Consider the following 14,778-nt stretch of genomic DNA (forward strand, 5'->3'; position numbering starts at 1 on the left):
AGAGATCTCATTGTCTACAACCACTTCATATGCAGATTAGAGAAGAAAAAGTCAGACGGAACTCAGAGATGAACAGTGATAGAAAATGAAACAATGAACACAAGTTGAAACATGAAAATTCCAGCGGATGTAAGAATAATCTTTTTCCTATGAGGGTAGTCAAATGCTGGCAAATGTTGCCAAGAGAGCATTCACTATCTTTTTTCACTCACCATTCTTGTAGATATTCAAAACTCAATGAGACAAGGCCCTGCAAAACCTGTTCTATTTGCCTTGGCTGGACTAGAAAGCTCCAACCCAAATTATTCAATGATTCTGTGACTTAACAAATCTCCTCACGGCTGTTTTCCACTTGTAACTTCCTCATTAGTCTGCCAAAGCAAGCCATGACACCATCAAATGCATCCAGTTATCTTCAGTCTCATGAGTCAGGATGGAACACAGAAGCCAGCTATGAGGAGAGATGAAGTGCACTACACATCAAATCTCTCATAACAATTTCATGCAAGCCTCCTCATACACCAGGGCCAGCCCCATTTATACATCACAGCCATCATAGAACTCTCTTGGTTTGTTTCAAGTCCATCAGAACTAAATAAAAAGGCCCCCTCTCTTCACATCTTCTTCATCTTTTTCTTGCAGCGCTGGTTGAAGACAGGTGAGGATCCCATCAGACTGTCAGCAGAATGAGAACCATAGCTGCTCTCAGAACCATTGGGACTCTGTGCTATCCCAGCTTCACTCATGCCTGACATAGGCTCCTCAAAGACATCACTGCCTAGGACTCCATGGCCATGTACATTGGCCTCCTCATTTTCCTGTGGCTCCATTTTCACCTGTGCCAAGTTCCAGAGTGGGGAAGCATTTACCTCAGCCCCTGGAGAAAGAAAAAGCATACATTAACAACCAAGTGAAAAAATAAACTACAAACAGTAAGCGGATGCAAGGCACAGTGGCACCAGTGAAGAAGTAAAAGCAAACCTACAGCTGAAATTATCTAGAGAATAACCACCAACCAGTGTGAAAGAATAAATTGAAAAAAAAAAATAAAAATCTGTCAGCTTTTTTTTTTTGTGAAACAGTAAATTAAAAAAAAAATCTGTTAGCTTGTTGTTTGTTTGTTTTTTAATAGCCCAGTAATCCCAGCTCTAAAATATATGATGCTATGCTTTCAGAGCAAATACAATGCTATTCACTGTGTGGCTTCTTTCATGAGAAATAACAACTTAGAAATAACAAGGAAGGAGTGTCTCAGCAGCAATGAGTATACCAACAGCACATTGACAATACACTGTACAAGTAGGACTTAGAATGGAACAGAATGGTTGTAAGGGACCTTTAAAGATCATCTGATCCAACCACTTGACCTCTTCACGGCTAGCTAAAACTTAAAGTATATTAATGAGGACATTATCCAAACAACCCTTGAACACTGACAGGCACTGAGCATCAGCCACCTCTTTTGGAAGTCTGTTCCAGAATGTGACCACTCTCATGGTAAAAACAATTACCCTAATATCCAGTCTTATCTGCCCTGACACAGCCTTGTGCAGTTTTCTCATGCCCTGTATCCAGTTATCAGAATCAATGCAGGCCCCACCTTGCAAGCAGCAGCCAGGCCTACATGGCTTCAGCCAGGGACGGCCATCAACCCAGGGACCAAGAGGGGTGAAAGCCGTGTGTCCTGCTGTGGCTCTGGAGCTGCTGATAGGAAGCACTGATTTCACTGCCTCCCATTCTGTCAAGGTAAACCCCGGCTGTTCTCAGATAGGGGAAATCTGTGCAAGGAGGCTGGAGACTGGAAACAGGTACATGGTGAGTCCCAGGTCATTTTACAAAGAAGGAAGTTAAACAGTCCAGGGAATCATATGGATTTTTTTTAAATGGCCAATTAAAACAATTCCATTTAAACACAGAAAAAATCATTGAATATTTTATCTAAATTAACTTGGAGGATCTTCCTTGGATTCCTACCATAGAATCATAGGTTGAACCATGGTTGAAAAAGATCTCCAAGATCACCCACTCCAACCATCCACCTATCACCAATATCTCCCCACTAAGCCACGTCCCTCAGTACAGCACCTAAACATTTCTTGAACACCTCCAGGGACAGTGACTCCACCACCTCCCAGCCCATTGCAGTGCCTCACCACGCTTTCAGAGAATTAACTTTTCCTAATACCTAACCTGCTCTTCCCTGCTCCCTCACTGCACTCTTCGTGCATATAGCCTTATCAACACCATTGTAACATAGTTTAGTCATGGTAAGGCTACAGTATTTCAAGCTTGCTCAGATTTGCACGATTTAACTCAGAATGGATGTGGGGCTTCCTAATAGTAAATGTAAAAAAAAAAAAAAAAAAAAAAAAAAAGAAAATAAAAAAAGAAAAAAATTAGTAACAACTTTTCAAATCTTCGATCACAAACATCTTCAGGATGCTTGTGAAAGTTGGATTAGTGATCCAAAGCAAATCTTTGCGCTGTGTCATTTGCATGCTCCCTTTTCTCCTGACTTCTAACAGGAGTAACAGATCTGAGGGAGGGCATTTACTGCAGATAACAAGTAATAAATCCACCCCCTTCTAAGCCATCAGTATGGTTCAAAACATAGGCCATAAATGTTTAATTCCTCCAAAACCTGTTTGAACGTAACTTGACAGCAACAATGAACGACTTCTTATCACACGGGTGGCCAGACAGACACTCAAAAGGAATCTTCCCATTTTTAATTCATCCTGCAGAGGAAGATAGGTCAATCCATGCTAGTGTAATGTGTTGCTGTTTGTTTTGTTTTTCATTTGGACTAGTGTGCAAACTGTGAGCAGACTGAGGATTTTCTAAGATTATGAAACCATGCTTCTTAAAAACAGCAAATGCTTTGTCCCCAAGAGTAGTAATTATAGATTGCATTATATCTTCTTATTTAAAGTTTTAAAAGAGACAAAAATCCTATTAAAAACATACTAATTGGGCCCCTTGCTGACATGCACATAATGAGTCCAAATCTTACCAAAGCCTAAAATCTTCTCTCACTTTACATCTGATCCCTCTTTTGAGGGGTTAAATTCATGTGGATAGTAACACAAACTAAGAAACCAGGTTTTATTAAGCTTTGCAACTGTTTAAATCACAACCAAACCTCTCGTATGTACCATTACTATTCTCTGTTACTGAAATATGCCTATCAATATTCCCTCACTACCAACTAGTTACACCAAGAACAAGTCTTCCAACTTGTTTGTACTGTGAACTTTCTCTTATGTATGGATTGGGAATCTTTTCAATAGCCATGCAGCCCATACCAGGGCTTAGGTGACAAGGGCAGAAAACACAACCTGCATCAATTCAGTAGTCAGACAGCGAGCCAGAGCTGAAGTGCTTGCTGATGTCCAGCTGCCTTATTGAAAAGTTATTTTTCTGTTAACCACAAGTGAATGTATTCCTCTCAACAACAGTGGACGCATCATTAAAATGCTGTTACTTCCACAGAGTTGCAGCTCCAGCCTGCACTATAATCAAAGGTGCTCACTAAACTTATTGTTTCTTTCTTTCATCAATTGCTCTGCATTGCTCAACCTTATTCCCTTCAGCTCTACTATCTGTCATCAAGAGTGTCACCAAGGACTAGCAGTACTTAAGCGGTGACACTGCACATTTCATCTTCAAAGCACTTCAGCTTCCAAGTACTTTACAAATGAGCTAATCCTCATTTGTCTGTCTGGGTGGAGGAACAAGATCTCCAATTTGGCCCCTATTTCTCCAGCTGCACTGAAATTAAGCAGCTAGCCCACAGCTGTAACCTCTGGCATAAGCCAAAACACATGCAGAACAGAGAAGGCTGAAAGGACCTTCTGCCGTCTGACACCGTTGCACTGCTGCCCTCTCTACAGGTCTCACACTTGCATATTTGAGCTGATTGTGTCCTAATTGCAGCAGCTTTCTCTCACATCTGGTGATATTACACTCTCCAGCCTGCCCATCTCTAGACTGGGACTTCTTAACAGCAATGAGACTTCCAAAGACCCTTGTGAAGTGAAGAGGGATTTTCAGAGAGGAACAGAGCACTTGTATTCTTAATTAGAAAACATCAATTCGGTATCAGAGAGGCAAAAGACATTTAATATACAGCTAGTGTGCTAACCTCTGAGTCTCAAGTGGTAGATGCTACACCAAACTTTTCAGATGAAACACTTGCAACCCCAGATGGGCCAGAAGAACCTGCTATTCTTTCTTCTGCAAAAACGTGAGTGCTTCACATCTCAGAAGTGTAATGGAAAACAATGTAAGCTTTTAGAAACACATCAGATGGATCTGTGGACGTTCTGTGTTGTTGCTCCTATTTGTTTGTTTGTTTTTTTAAATTCAACAGAATATGCTATTTTTTAAAAAAGCTAAGGAACTGAGAGGTACACTCTGCCCTCCATACATAATACATATGTTAAGGTTAATATTTCATTGTTTTTAAACCAGATTTTTAAGGGAAACATTTATTATTGCAAAGACTGGTAAAGCTCAGAAGGTTCTACCAAAAAAAAAAAAACCACCAAAAAAACACCGTTTGTTTTTTGAGGAAAGAACGTTGACTTCACTTTCTGTAAAACTCAGTGCTATCAGAAGGTGCAGAGAATAAAACTGGCCTATATAGACACAGAAACGGTACAGCAGCAGCAGACTGTTTAGTGTCAGCCACCAGCATGCTTCAATGCCAACACACAGGGATGACTTTGAGAAACAGAGGACAGACTCCATAACAACTCCACTCATTGTTTCACTTTCCATGGTGGCAGCTAACTACAGCAGGCTTTCAGGAAACTTGCAAGAGGACAAGAGACTCCCACAAGTACAGTTCACTTAAATCAATGATAAACTTTCATAAAGCAATGGCTGTGACTACCAGGATGTCTTCCAAATACAGAACTCTGCACAAGAGTCATTAGTATTTTCCAAACTCATTCAGTGCCTACACAGAGTCCTGACTTTACTCCAGTCACAAGGAACATAGCCTTCAACATCTCAGTAACACGAAACTCTGGACAAGAATTCCAGACTACTCAGGAAAAAAAAGTACAAAACCAAACTAAAACAAAGAAACAAAGAAGACCCCACCTGCACTCCTTTTCCTCCTGAGTAAGAGTAAGAATAAAACTCTGGTTATTTCTGTCTTCCTTACATCAGACTGGGAGAAAGACTCCAGTGCTCACAGCTACTAGTAACAAAGCCAAGAATGACCATCCCCTAAAAATAAGCACCATATAACCAAACCATTTTGTGTTCTTCAGGAGAAATGATTTGGCTTGGAAGCAACGTCAAAGATCATCTAGTTCCAAACTCCCTGCCACAGACAGGGCACATTCCATTAGACCAGGTTACTCAAAGATCCATCCAAGCCGGCCTTAACCACCACCAGGAATGGAGCACCCATAGGCAATTTGTTCCAGTACCTCACCGTCCTCTTAATGAAGAATTTCCTCTTAACATCTTATCTAAATTTCCCCTTTTTTTTGTTTGAAACTGTTCCTCTTGTCCTATCACTCCTGATCACACGGAACAGCTGAGGGACTGTTTGTAGTAGTAACAACAAGCAACTACCTGAAGTCTGTGGGGAAGCTTCTACTTCCAAATTTGCAGAGAATCTCTCACTTTGAGCTCCGAGAACTCCAACAGGCAAAGACTGGTCACCAGAAGCAAGATCTCCTTCCAGCTCCTCACTTATGGGGAAAGTGATATCACTAACAGGCTCCTCCTTAATCTTCACAGGCTTTGTGTCTTCTGCTGCCTTTTCAGGGTTGACAATCTTCTCATACTCTTCAGAGAGCTGCTTGCTAACCTGTCAAAGATCAGGGAAGATAGAAAAAAAAAAGAGAGACAGGAAAGGTCACAGTGATTTCAGAGACTTTGATGACAGTTACATTGCAGTGTGCTTTCCACTTGAGTATTATTGTCTGATGTGGCTGAACAAGTACAGAGTCGTCAGCTACAGGAAAAAAAAAAAGATCCTTTCCCCCTTTAAGGAAACCTTCTACCCTTATCAAGGAACTTTAAAAGAAGGCTTAATTCCTTAACACATCTGCTTGATATACACGAGCAGATTTATTTCACAGACAGAAACTACGAGGCCCAGAAATTTAAGCAGAGGAAAAAATCAAGACAGAAGTACTTCAGTTTTATTCTTCGGTTGTACCTCTAAGGTTTTTCTGTCTATCAGTACTAAAACTTACTCCAGCATTAAGAAACAAGATTAGAAATTCATTAGGTTCTATAGTCATCACTAGCAAAGTCTGGTTACCCTCAATGAGATTCATAGCAAAAAACAAAAAAACAAAAAACCATTTTTCTCCAGACCACTGAAATGCAGGAATGAGATTTGGAACAATCTCCTTGCTTCTAGAAGTGTTAAAACTGTAAGCAATTAAATTAAGACTTCCAGATTTAGTCTGCTTGTAACAAGCACTGGTTTGTACCACTTGAATCCCAATGTTCAGTCAACTGTGTTCAGGAAAAGCCCAAAGCCTTTTTAAACAAGAAGAAAGAAAAATAACATCAGAGCTTATTTCCCCCTTCTAGACAAGTTTCTAAACACAGGGTTAGCGTGGACCTTAGCTTATATTAAAACCACAATAAGAAAGACAACAACTGGCTGCAGGATGAATTACATCAGCTGAATGATACAGAAAACCCAAATTCCAGAAAGAAACAACATCCAGCTATCAGGATGCAAACATTAACTACAAGCAGCTTCGCAGCCCTTCACACCAGGGAGGACAATAAATAAATAAATAAATAAATAAATAAATGCCCAACAACACAAGAGTATCTTTTAACTAATGCAATCATGCAATCAGTCCTTTGGAACAAAACACTTTTAATGAGGACAAATCTTGATGATGCTATTTTTACGCACAAGCCAGAGTCCATCACAATTTACATACTACATGTAGTTATAGGTGTTTCTGATTTATGCTACCTCTGTAATACACAAGGTGACAACCATGGGATAGGAAGAAGCACAAGCAGCTGCCCCAAGGTGAGTCAACTAGCACTCTCAAACAGCATGACAATGAGGAAGAGAAAGATGATTTGTAGTAGGTTTTGCCTTTGGTCACAGGCCACCTCCTTGATTCAAATCTCAGTTTTTGATGAGTTTGAATAAAGTTCCCGCATCAACTCTTGCATTCCTGAAGCTCTTCTGTCACTCAAATAAAACACACATTCAATTCCACAGAATATATGGACCAAGAAAAACTATGCCCTCACTCATACAACCTACATTTACATGGCACCTCTCATTCCCAGGAGATTTAACAATTCCTCACCTTTCACCACAGAAATACAGTTCCCTATAGATAATCTTGTTAAATAACTCATATCAGTACAGTATTAGTCTTATACTCTAATTGCTTAAGCAAGCCACCCCTTGCTAATGCCGAAACAAGCCATTGTACAGCTAAGTAATTTTTGCTCATTTGCTCCCTTTATTTATGAACTGGTAAGCAGCCAAACATCCCTTTAAAGCAAAAAAGTTCAGTTAATCTGTCATTACTGACTTTACTTTGACTTTGGGTCATCACACAGCTGGGGGCCTCCCCTTAAACCCAAACTATCAACACAGCACTCTTAACCTCTGTAGGGACACAAATAAGTCATCTCCGCCAAAAAAGCCTATTTCCCCTTACCTTTGTGACTCTTCTCCATACCATGAGGTTTTCTAATTGGAAAACCTCCATAATGTTAAGGGAACAAACAATTGAGCCATGCTGCCCACTCACCACTGCTCCTCTCACCTGAAGCATATAGCTGTGATAATCCTTAATGCGGTGCTGCCAGAACTTCTGCAGTGAGAGCACGCTGCCAATGCCCACTTCATGAAAGACCTGCTCCATGACGTCTGGGAAAGGGGTGTGCCCCAGTCGGGCTTCTCGATCCACAGCAAAGCGTAGCAGTTTGGTGAACTTCAAGCAGTACTCGTGGGCTATGTCTGTCAGGGTCTCCAGGACGCTCTCGTTGGCACAGTCAAAGCCCGTGTGAGCCAGGATAGTGGCCATTGACTGGTAGAGAAGCTGCCGACAGGAGGACCAACTCAGCTCAGTCACAGGCTCCCCTTTTCCTCTAAAAAAGCAGAAAGGAGAAAAAGAGCACATCTGCAAAAACTCAAATGATTTATCAGTTCAAAACATATTTTCAATATGATCTACAGAGGGAAAGCAAGTTGTTTGGAGCTCACCACAGTTTCTCCATTACATAAGAATACATCTAGCACAGGTTTATCAACTTTCCTTCTCTTTCCCACAAAATCAGTGCTACTGAGTCCCATTTTCACTTTTAATGCCATAAGAATCCTTGGGTGATTCATAAGTGTGGGATGCAAATCTTCTGAATCCTTAAGCAACTCCCTTCCCACCAAAGAGCTTTTCTCCTAGAGAGGTGAATTAAACGGGTACTTGACACAAACAACAAAGAAAGGCATTTTAAATAACAAATGCAAATCATTTCCCCTCTCAGTTAATTACATTTCTTTTCCTTATTATCTCTGATGTCATAGGCCTAATAGTCAGATACAAAGGCTTCTGGGATAGACAAGATTTGAATTTATAATGCACAAGACACACATAAAAAGTCAGAAATGGGAACATCTCATAAAGCTATACTGTGGCCAGAAAGACCACTTCTATATCCTTACTCCCAATAATCACAGAGCGTGACAGAGAACTAGGTATCCCAACTTGCGACACAGCAAGTAAACACATTGCCTCCCAAGAAGCCTGCAGAGCTTCTGCCCTGAAAGCAGCATTCCTTGGCCTTGGGCATGAGACCTCTCTTCTCTGTTCTGCTAAGCAGGAATATGTGACAGTGTAGGACACAGGAGACAGCACAACTGACATGAGCACTTCCCAAATCATTCAGGTACAGTCAAGCAACCAAATTTTTCAACATAGTGTGATAACAAACAGATATTCCACGTAGGAAACAAAGAAGATGAGCTAGGAGAAGTTTTAACAAGAAATGTAAACACACTTCTATCATATTTCTAAACTCACAATTAAACGTATGCCATTTATTCGCCCATAACAATCCTCAGCTGCTGATGTCAAAAATCAAGTATCCTTTTGCTAAGTACGGTGTTTATTTACTTTCTTCCACTCCATTCGGAATCAATGGCTGAAGAAAGCTAGCAATTTCACCCTTCATTTGTTTCTGATCAATTTCTTCCAACATCTCATTCAGCCCACTCTGAGACTTTGTCTCATTCTCCATACACTATTTGCACACAACCTCTCCAGTAACAAGACCTGATTAAACAACACCAATGATTTACATAGAAGGCAACAGTAGTCTTGGTAAAATTCTCACTATTCTGCTTCTCCAACAAGCCATTGAGAATCTTTCATTCTCACTGAGACACTGGGTCACAGAGCCACAGCTCCCGCTGATCCTCAGAACTGACCCATACTAAAACATAGCAGTAGAAAAAGATAACATTACAGAGAACTGACAATGGGAGGTTAAGCTCAGAGCTATGAGAACCAAAGCCCAGTGGTTCATTTTAAAGAACCAGCTCAGCTCAACACTTTCTGCTTATTCAAGTAAAGAGGCAGAGGGGTGGCAAGCACACTACATTAAGAGCTGCAGGTGCCGATATTACTAAGTGGATATTAAGAACAGCATGTGGATCTCAGGTCATGGATTCATCCCAGTCATTAATTGCTGGAAAATGACTCACATCCCAGTTTCCTACTCAATTATGTGAGTACTAAGGAAAGAAAACAGCCGGTGCTCTGACAAAATGAATTAAAAGCTCATCAGTACCCTTCTAAACCAAGTGCCATCCGTGCTGTTTTTACATCTCCCTAACTATGCCCTCCATCTCTCAGGGACAGATTTCTGCAGCTTACAAAGAGCTGTACAACTCATACAGTGCTGGGAAAAGGAGGTTACAACAACAACAACAAAGAAAGAAAAAAAAGGGAAAAAAGGGAGGTGGGGGAGGGGGGGGGGCAGAGTGGGAGGGGGAAGAAAGAAAGAAAAACAACTGGAAAGCAGCCATCAAAATGTGCACCTAAGAAAGGATTTTGGTACCAAAACGGTACCAAAACTGTACCAAAAACATTAAACACTAGTTTACAATTAATACAGAAGCAAATAGCTGCTACTGATGGTTTGTCAGTCATACAAAGCATTATGGGCAAACTTAAGCGCTAGACACAGAATGTGGCAGCCCAAGCAGAATATTCAGCCAATTCTGAAGTGAATATGCATATAGGAATGCATATCACTGTTCAGGAAGCAGCACAGAACGTCATACCTCTTTTAAATTCCTAGAGGAGAAGAAACTAATTGCCAGCATTAAAATGCAGCTAGGTCACTGTGCTGAAAGGGATATAATCAACTTGAAGTCTAATCAATTAAAGACAGAGAGAAAAGAAATTTCAGGTACTGTACTCAAATCCAACTCCCCACTTCTTGTTCTTGCTAAGGTCAATCAATTTTGTTTTGTTTTTCTTATTTTTCCTTCCTTTGATTTCCTGTTTTCCACGGCAAACAATAAAGGGAAGATGATTAAAAACCTGATTAGACAGGAAAAAAAAAAAAAAGGAAACATTGCTATAGACATTAACAGAAAACAACAATATCTTTTTTTCTTCATCTCCTTTAACTTGCAGGTACCATCTAATAAGATGAAAAATAAACAGAAATAGGCATACAGACACATTTAAGTTGAGAACAGCTAATGCCAAGTCTTCCCAGCAAACTTCTTTCCTCCAGTCATCACAGGTAAAGTGCACTGGTCTTAGATCTCATCCAGATGCCCAACAGCTCCACGAGCAGCTCCCCAAATACTACTATGCAGCATGCCATTCTCTGCAGTACTTGCTGCTTTACCAAAAGGCTCTTCATCTAGCTGCCACCTGAAACCAAACCTAGAGATTAACAAGACCAGCAGGTAGGCCTATGACTTGGAGGTGATCATCCCTATGGAGGATACAGTATGAAACTTATCACAAACACTGGCCACCTTCTCACTCTTCAGTTTCATATTCCCAAATTTCCATGACCATTTCCATGGGTCACTAACACCAGATGACGTTCCAGACACAAATCAACCTGCCAAGATATAACAAATTCATCAGGTCCAAAAGCTGAGCCCTCTTCTACTGCTACCAACCCATGTGCAACATGCAGAACTTTACACCAACACACGAGAAAAAATGACCAGTTTACACCAATTGGGCTCATTTTCATCATTCATAAGGTTTCAGAACTCACAAAAGGCTCATTTTCTCAGCCAGTTAACATGACACACGGCCAGCCCCCAAAGGCACCACAGTCCATTCACCCCAGCTCCTCTCCTGTAAAGACTTTTTTCTGAAAGGAAAGGAGAGCTTATGGTCCATTTGCTGCGCCACCTCGGGGAAAGTGTTCGGGCTGAGTCAGTACAAACATCAACAGCTGAGGTTTACTCACCTGCGGTAATGGACTGAAGTGCTCTTCTCCCACATAGGAGAGCATAAGCTAGTGGCAGATGGAGGGAGGGATTGTTTTCTTATGAACACATTAGTTTTAGGAAACATTTCATCGTAGAGTTGAATTTCTACCAAATTAGGTGCATCAAGCCATTTTTCCCAACACGATAAAGTAAGGACAACATTGGGGGAAAAAAAAAGAGATTATACTAATCAGAGCGTATTGGTGAACAAAAACACCAATTCAAAATGAAAAATAAGCTTCCTTTTGGGAAAGGACTTCTTTCTGCCTCATCCTGAGTAAGCCTATTTTCAAATAGCTCTGCTTTGCCTGCAGGAGGATGCCCAGGTATATACAGAAACTGTTCAGTAGATAATGGCAACAGGTAATAGCTAACGTTCGGAAAATAAATTGGGTCCCAGTGGGACAATGCAGAATGCCATAAAGTTTAGGAGGTGGAACTGCAATGCTTCATCCAACAGGCTAAGCATGTTCTGCCTGCTCTGATTTCTACTACTCCAAATCCCCCTCAACGCTAACCCTGCTATCCCACCAACATGCACTTCCCTACTTCTGTACAAACATTTAACTATTAGACCTTCTGCCATGAGCTCTCATCCCATTGCGAGCTCACAGTTCAACTCTCAGTTCAATACAAAGCGCAAACGTGATGTGGTCAGGAACACATGAGAGAATGACAGAGAAATCCGTTAAGAAAGCAACCATGTACACACACACACACACACACACACACACAAAATCCTCTGGAGGGCAGTACAATTAGTAAGTTAGGCTTCTTTCGACAATGGATCCATATTAATAGGGGGAAGCTGAACAGAGAGGAAGGAAGAGCTAACAGCCATATTATGGTAAGAATCTCCTGTTGAAATGGCAGTTGTAAGTTTACAGTTCCTTACTTATTCCTCATCAACTATGCTTTGAATTTACCATCTGTTTCTATACCAGCCAAAATCAAATGTTAATCTCCTATCGTGTATTCCAAGAACGGTGTATTCGTGTATTCCATCAACAGTTGCAAATCACCAGGACCAGATGGCAATCCACCCAGGAATACTACAGGAATTCAGGGATGAAACATCTGAATACTGTGGTGAATCACCTCTTGCTTTAAGGTGCCACGGCCCATGAGAACCAGAAGGTAGGAAGTGTGATAATACTCTTTCAATGTATTCAGGGGGAAAAAAAAAAATATGAAAAACTACAGGCTGGTAAGCCTGTACTATTCTGGTACATCAGGAAAATTCACAGAAATGATAAGAACAGAGTTAGAGGACAGATGGGTAAATAGGATACCTTCAGAAAGACTCCAGACAGCTCCTGTAAGTGGAAAACCTGCTTCACAAGCCTTCCACAGCCCTCCAAAGCCATTGACAAGCAAGTATATAAGAGATCTACATTGGAAAGCTAAGGGCATTCCTCAAGGATCTGTGCCAGAGTCAGATATTTTTTTCCACATATTTATCCACAGCCTAAAAAAATGCAGAAAATGAACAGAGTCCTAATTAAATTTCTTGCTGGCACAGATTTCTGAAAGGGGTTGAAAAGGCCAGAAAACTGAAAAGTAGCAGTAAATTAGGTTCTGCCTCTTCCTCACCACAAAAGGGATGTGGAAAAAGGGATTACAGGTATGGTGTGGGGCAGAATGTGCTACAAAAAAAAAGAAGAAGAAAAAATTAACCAAGAGGTTAACATGCTGAAATAAAAGACAAGGCTGTGAGCTCAAAGGAAAAAATGAATAACAGGGAAAAAAAGAGAACACGGCTATATTAAAGAAACTTGTGGTCTAATTCAGGCTGGCCTCTCTTCCTTTCTTCCTAAGGACAAACATACCTACACACTACTTCTGAGACCGAAGTTACTAATAAAGAAAATGAAACTAAAATATGCATTTAGTCTAACACTGTAGCTCTGGCAACGACACACAAAAGGCATCATAAAACCAAGCAATATCATGTTTTGGCAAAAAGAAGAACGGTCCCTCCCTTGATTGTTTTACCCACTAAAAACAAGCACTGACAAATCTTGTAGGTCGTTTGCTTAAAATAGCAAATATGCAACAGCAAACCAAAAGCTTGCCTCCTGGAAAAGCAGAAATGTGTTCGGTTTAGCAGGCATACAGTTAAATTCTACTCTGTACCACGGCTCACACTAAATCAGTCGGCCACAAAGTGCTCCATTTCCAAACCGCCCATCTACTTATTGCAATCTAGTCCTTAAACTCCCCCATGTGGTTGACTGTTAAATAACATTTGTTTACCAGCACCTCGGAGACTCCCAAGGGACAATAAAAGGGCAAAGCGGCCCCCAAACCACGGTTAGGGCCACTGAAAATTTAAAGTTACAGCGAAAGGCATTAGAAAGGTCAGCACAGAAGACTGCAAGGTACGCAAGGCTACTTCAGCTCTACAAACCGTAACGCAATAAGGAGCAAGAGGCACAGGGCTCAAGCTTATACACATGGGATATTCCCTCATCCCTTCAGGCAAATCACTTTATTTCATCCCAGAAGGATGAAGGTGATAATTTAGGGTTACCTTCTGTTTCTATACCAGGCAAAATCAAACGTTAATCCCCTATTGTGTATTCCAAGAACTGTAACATCAACAGTTGCAAATCACCAGGACCAGATGGCAATTCACTCAGGAATACTACAGGAATTCAAGTTTGAAATATTCAAATTGTTATCCCAACTGAAACCAGGACATAATGTTCCTCCAAAAACAGCACTAAAGTCTGGCTCCACTATGCAGAGAGACAATGTTACCAAAAGGAACATCTTTCAATAAAAAAATCCAGGCCATAAAAGATCTGACACATTTAACCAACTATATTTCATGGATGTAAGTTTTCCACATTTGAAAATAAATGAAAGATATTGTTTTCTCCTATATCACATTTATTGGAGCAGCCTTAAGAACAGTGAGGATTAACCTCTGAATTTAAATGCACGGTCTAAGAGGTACCATGAGATCCTGCAAAAAAAGGAGCAACTCTGTGTGAATGTAGTGTTCATCAGAGGGTTGGCAAGGAGGAGGTGGCAATATTGTGTAAACAAAAATCAGTTGCAAAGGAGCAATGCAACCTTCCTTTCTATTTCCTCAAGTCCTTGGCTGGTGGAACCAGCATTGGAGAGACAGGAGCTACCTTCACCAGCACTCACTGCCATCTCTGACCAGGCTACAAACACTGACAGTAGGATGAGATGGCAACACCATTCATCCTTGGGCACTGAAATCTTACAAGTTACTAATTAACAAAGCATATTCTCAGAACCTAAAGGGCCAACACCCAGTT

At 40.8% G+C, this 14,778-nt stretch overlaps 1 protein-coding gene across 4 annotated transcripts in view; it reads right to left on the minus strand.

Moving 5' to 3' along the window:
- The window catches only part of SUPT7L (SPT7 like, STAGA complex subunit gamma), an 18,050-nt gene continuing 3,272 nt past the window's right edge, over positions 1-14,778 (minus strand). For 3 of the 4 annotated variants that reach the window (XM_052683319.1, XM_052683324.1, XM_052683312.1), the window contains 3 exons: positions 7,785-8,109; positions 5,593-5,830; positions 1-877 (listed from right to left, as the gene is read on the minus strand). In XM_052683319.1, the coding sequence (XP_052539279.1) occupies positions 615-877; positions 5,593-5,830; positions 7,785-8,109 (826 nt within the window). In that variant the 3' untranslated portion in view covers positions 1-614. Of the gene's footprint in view, positions 878-5,592; positions 5,831-7,784; positions 8,142-14,778 lie in introns of all 4 variants that reach the window. The other variant, XM_052683333.1, reaches the window with a different exon arrangement.

The sequence above is a fragment of the Tympanuchus pallidicinctus genome, unplaced genomic scaffold (genome assembly GCF_026119805.1).
Source record: "Tympanuchus pallidicinctus isolate F22 unplaced genomic scaffold, pur_lepc_1.0 scaffold1, whole genome shotgun sequence".
NCBI lineage: Eukaryota > Metazoa > Chordata > Aves > Galliformes > Phasianidae > Tympanuchus > Tympanuchus pallidicinctus.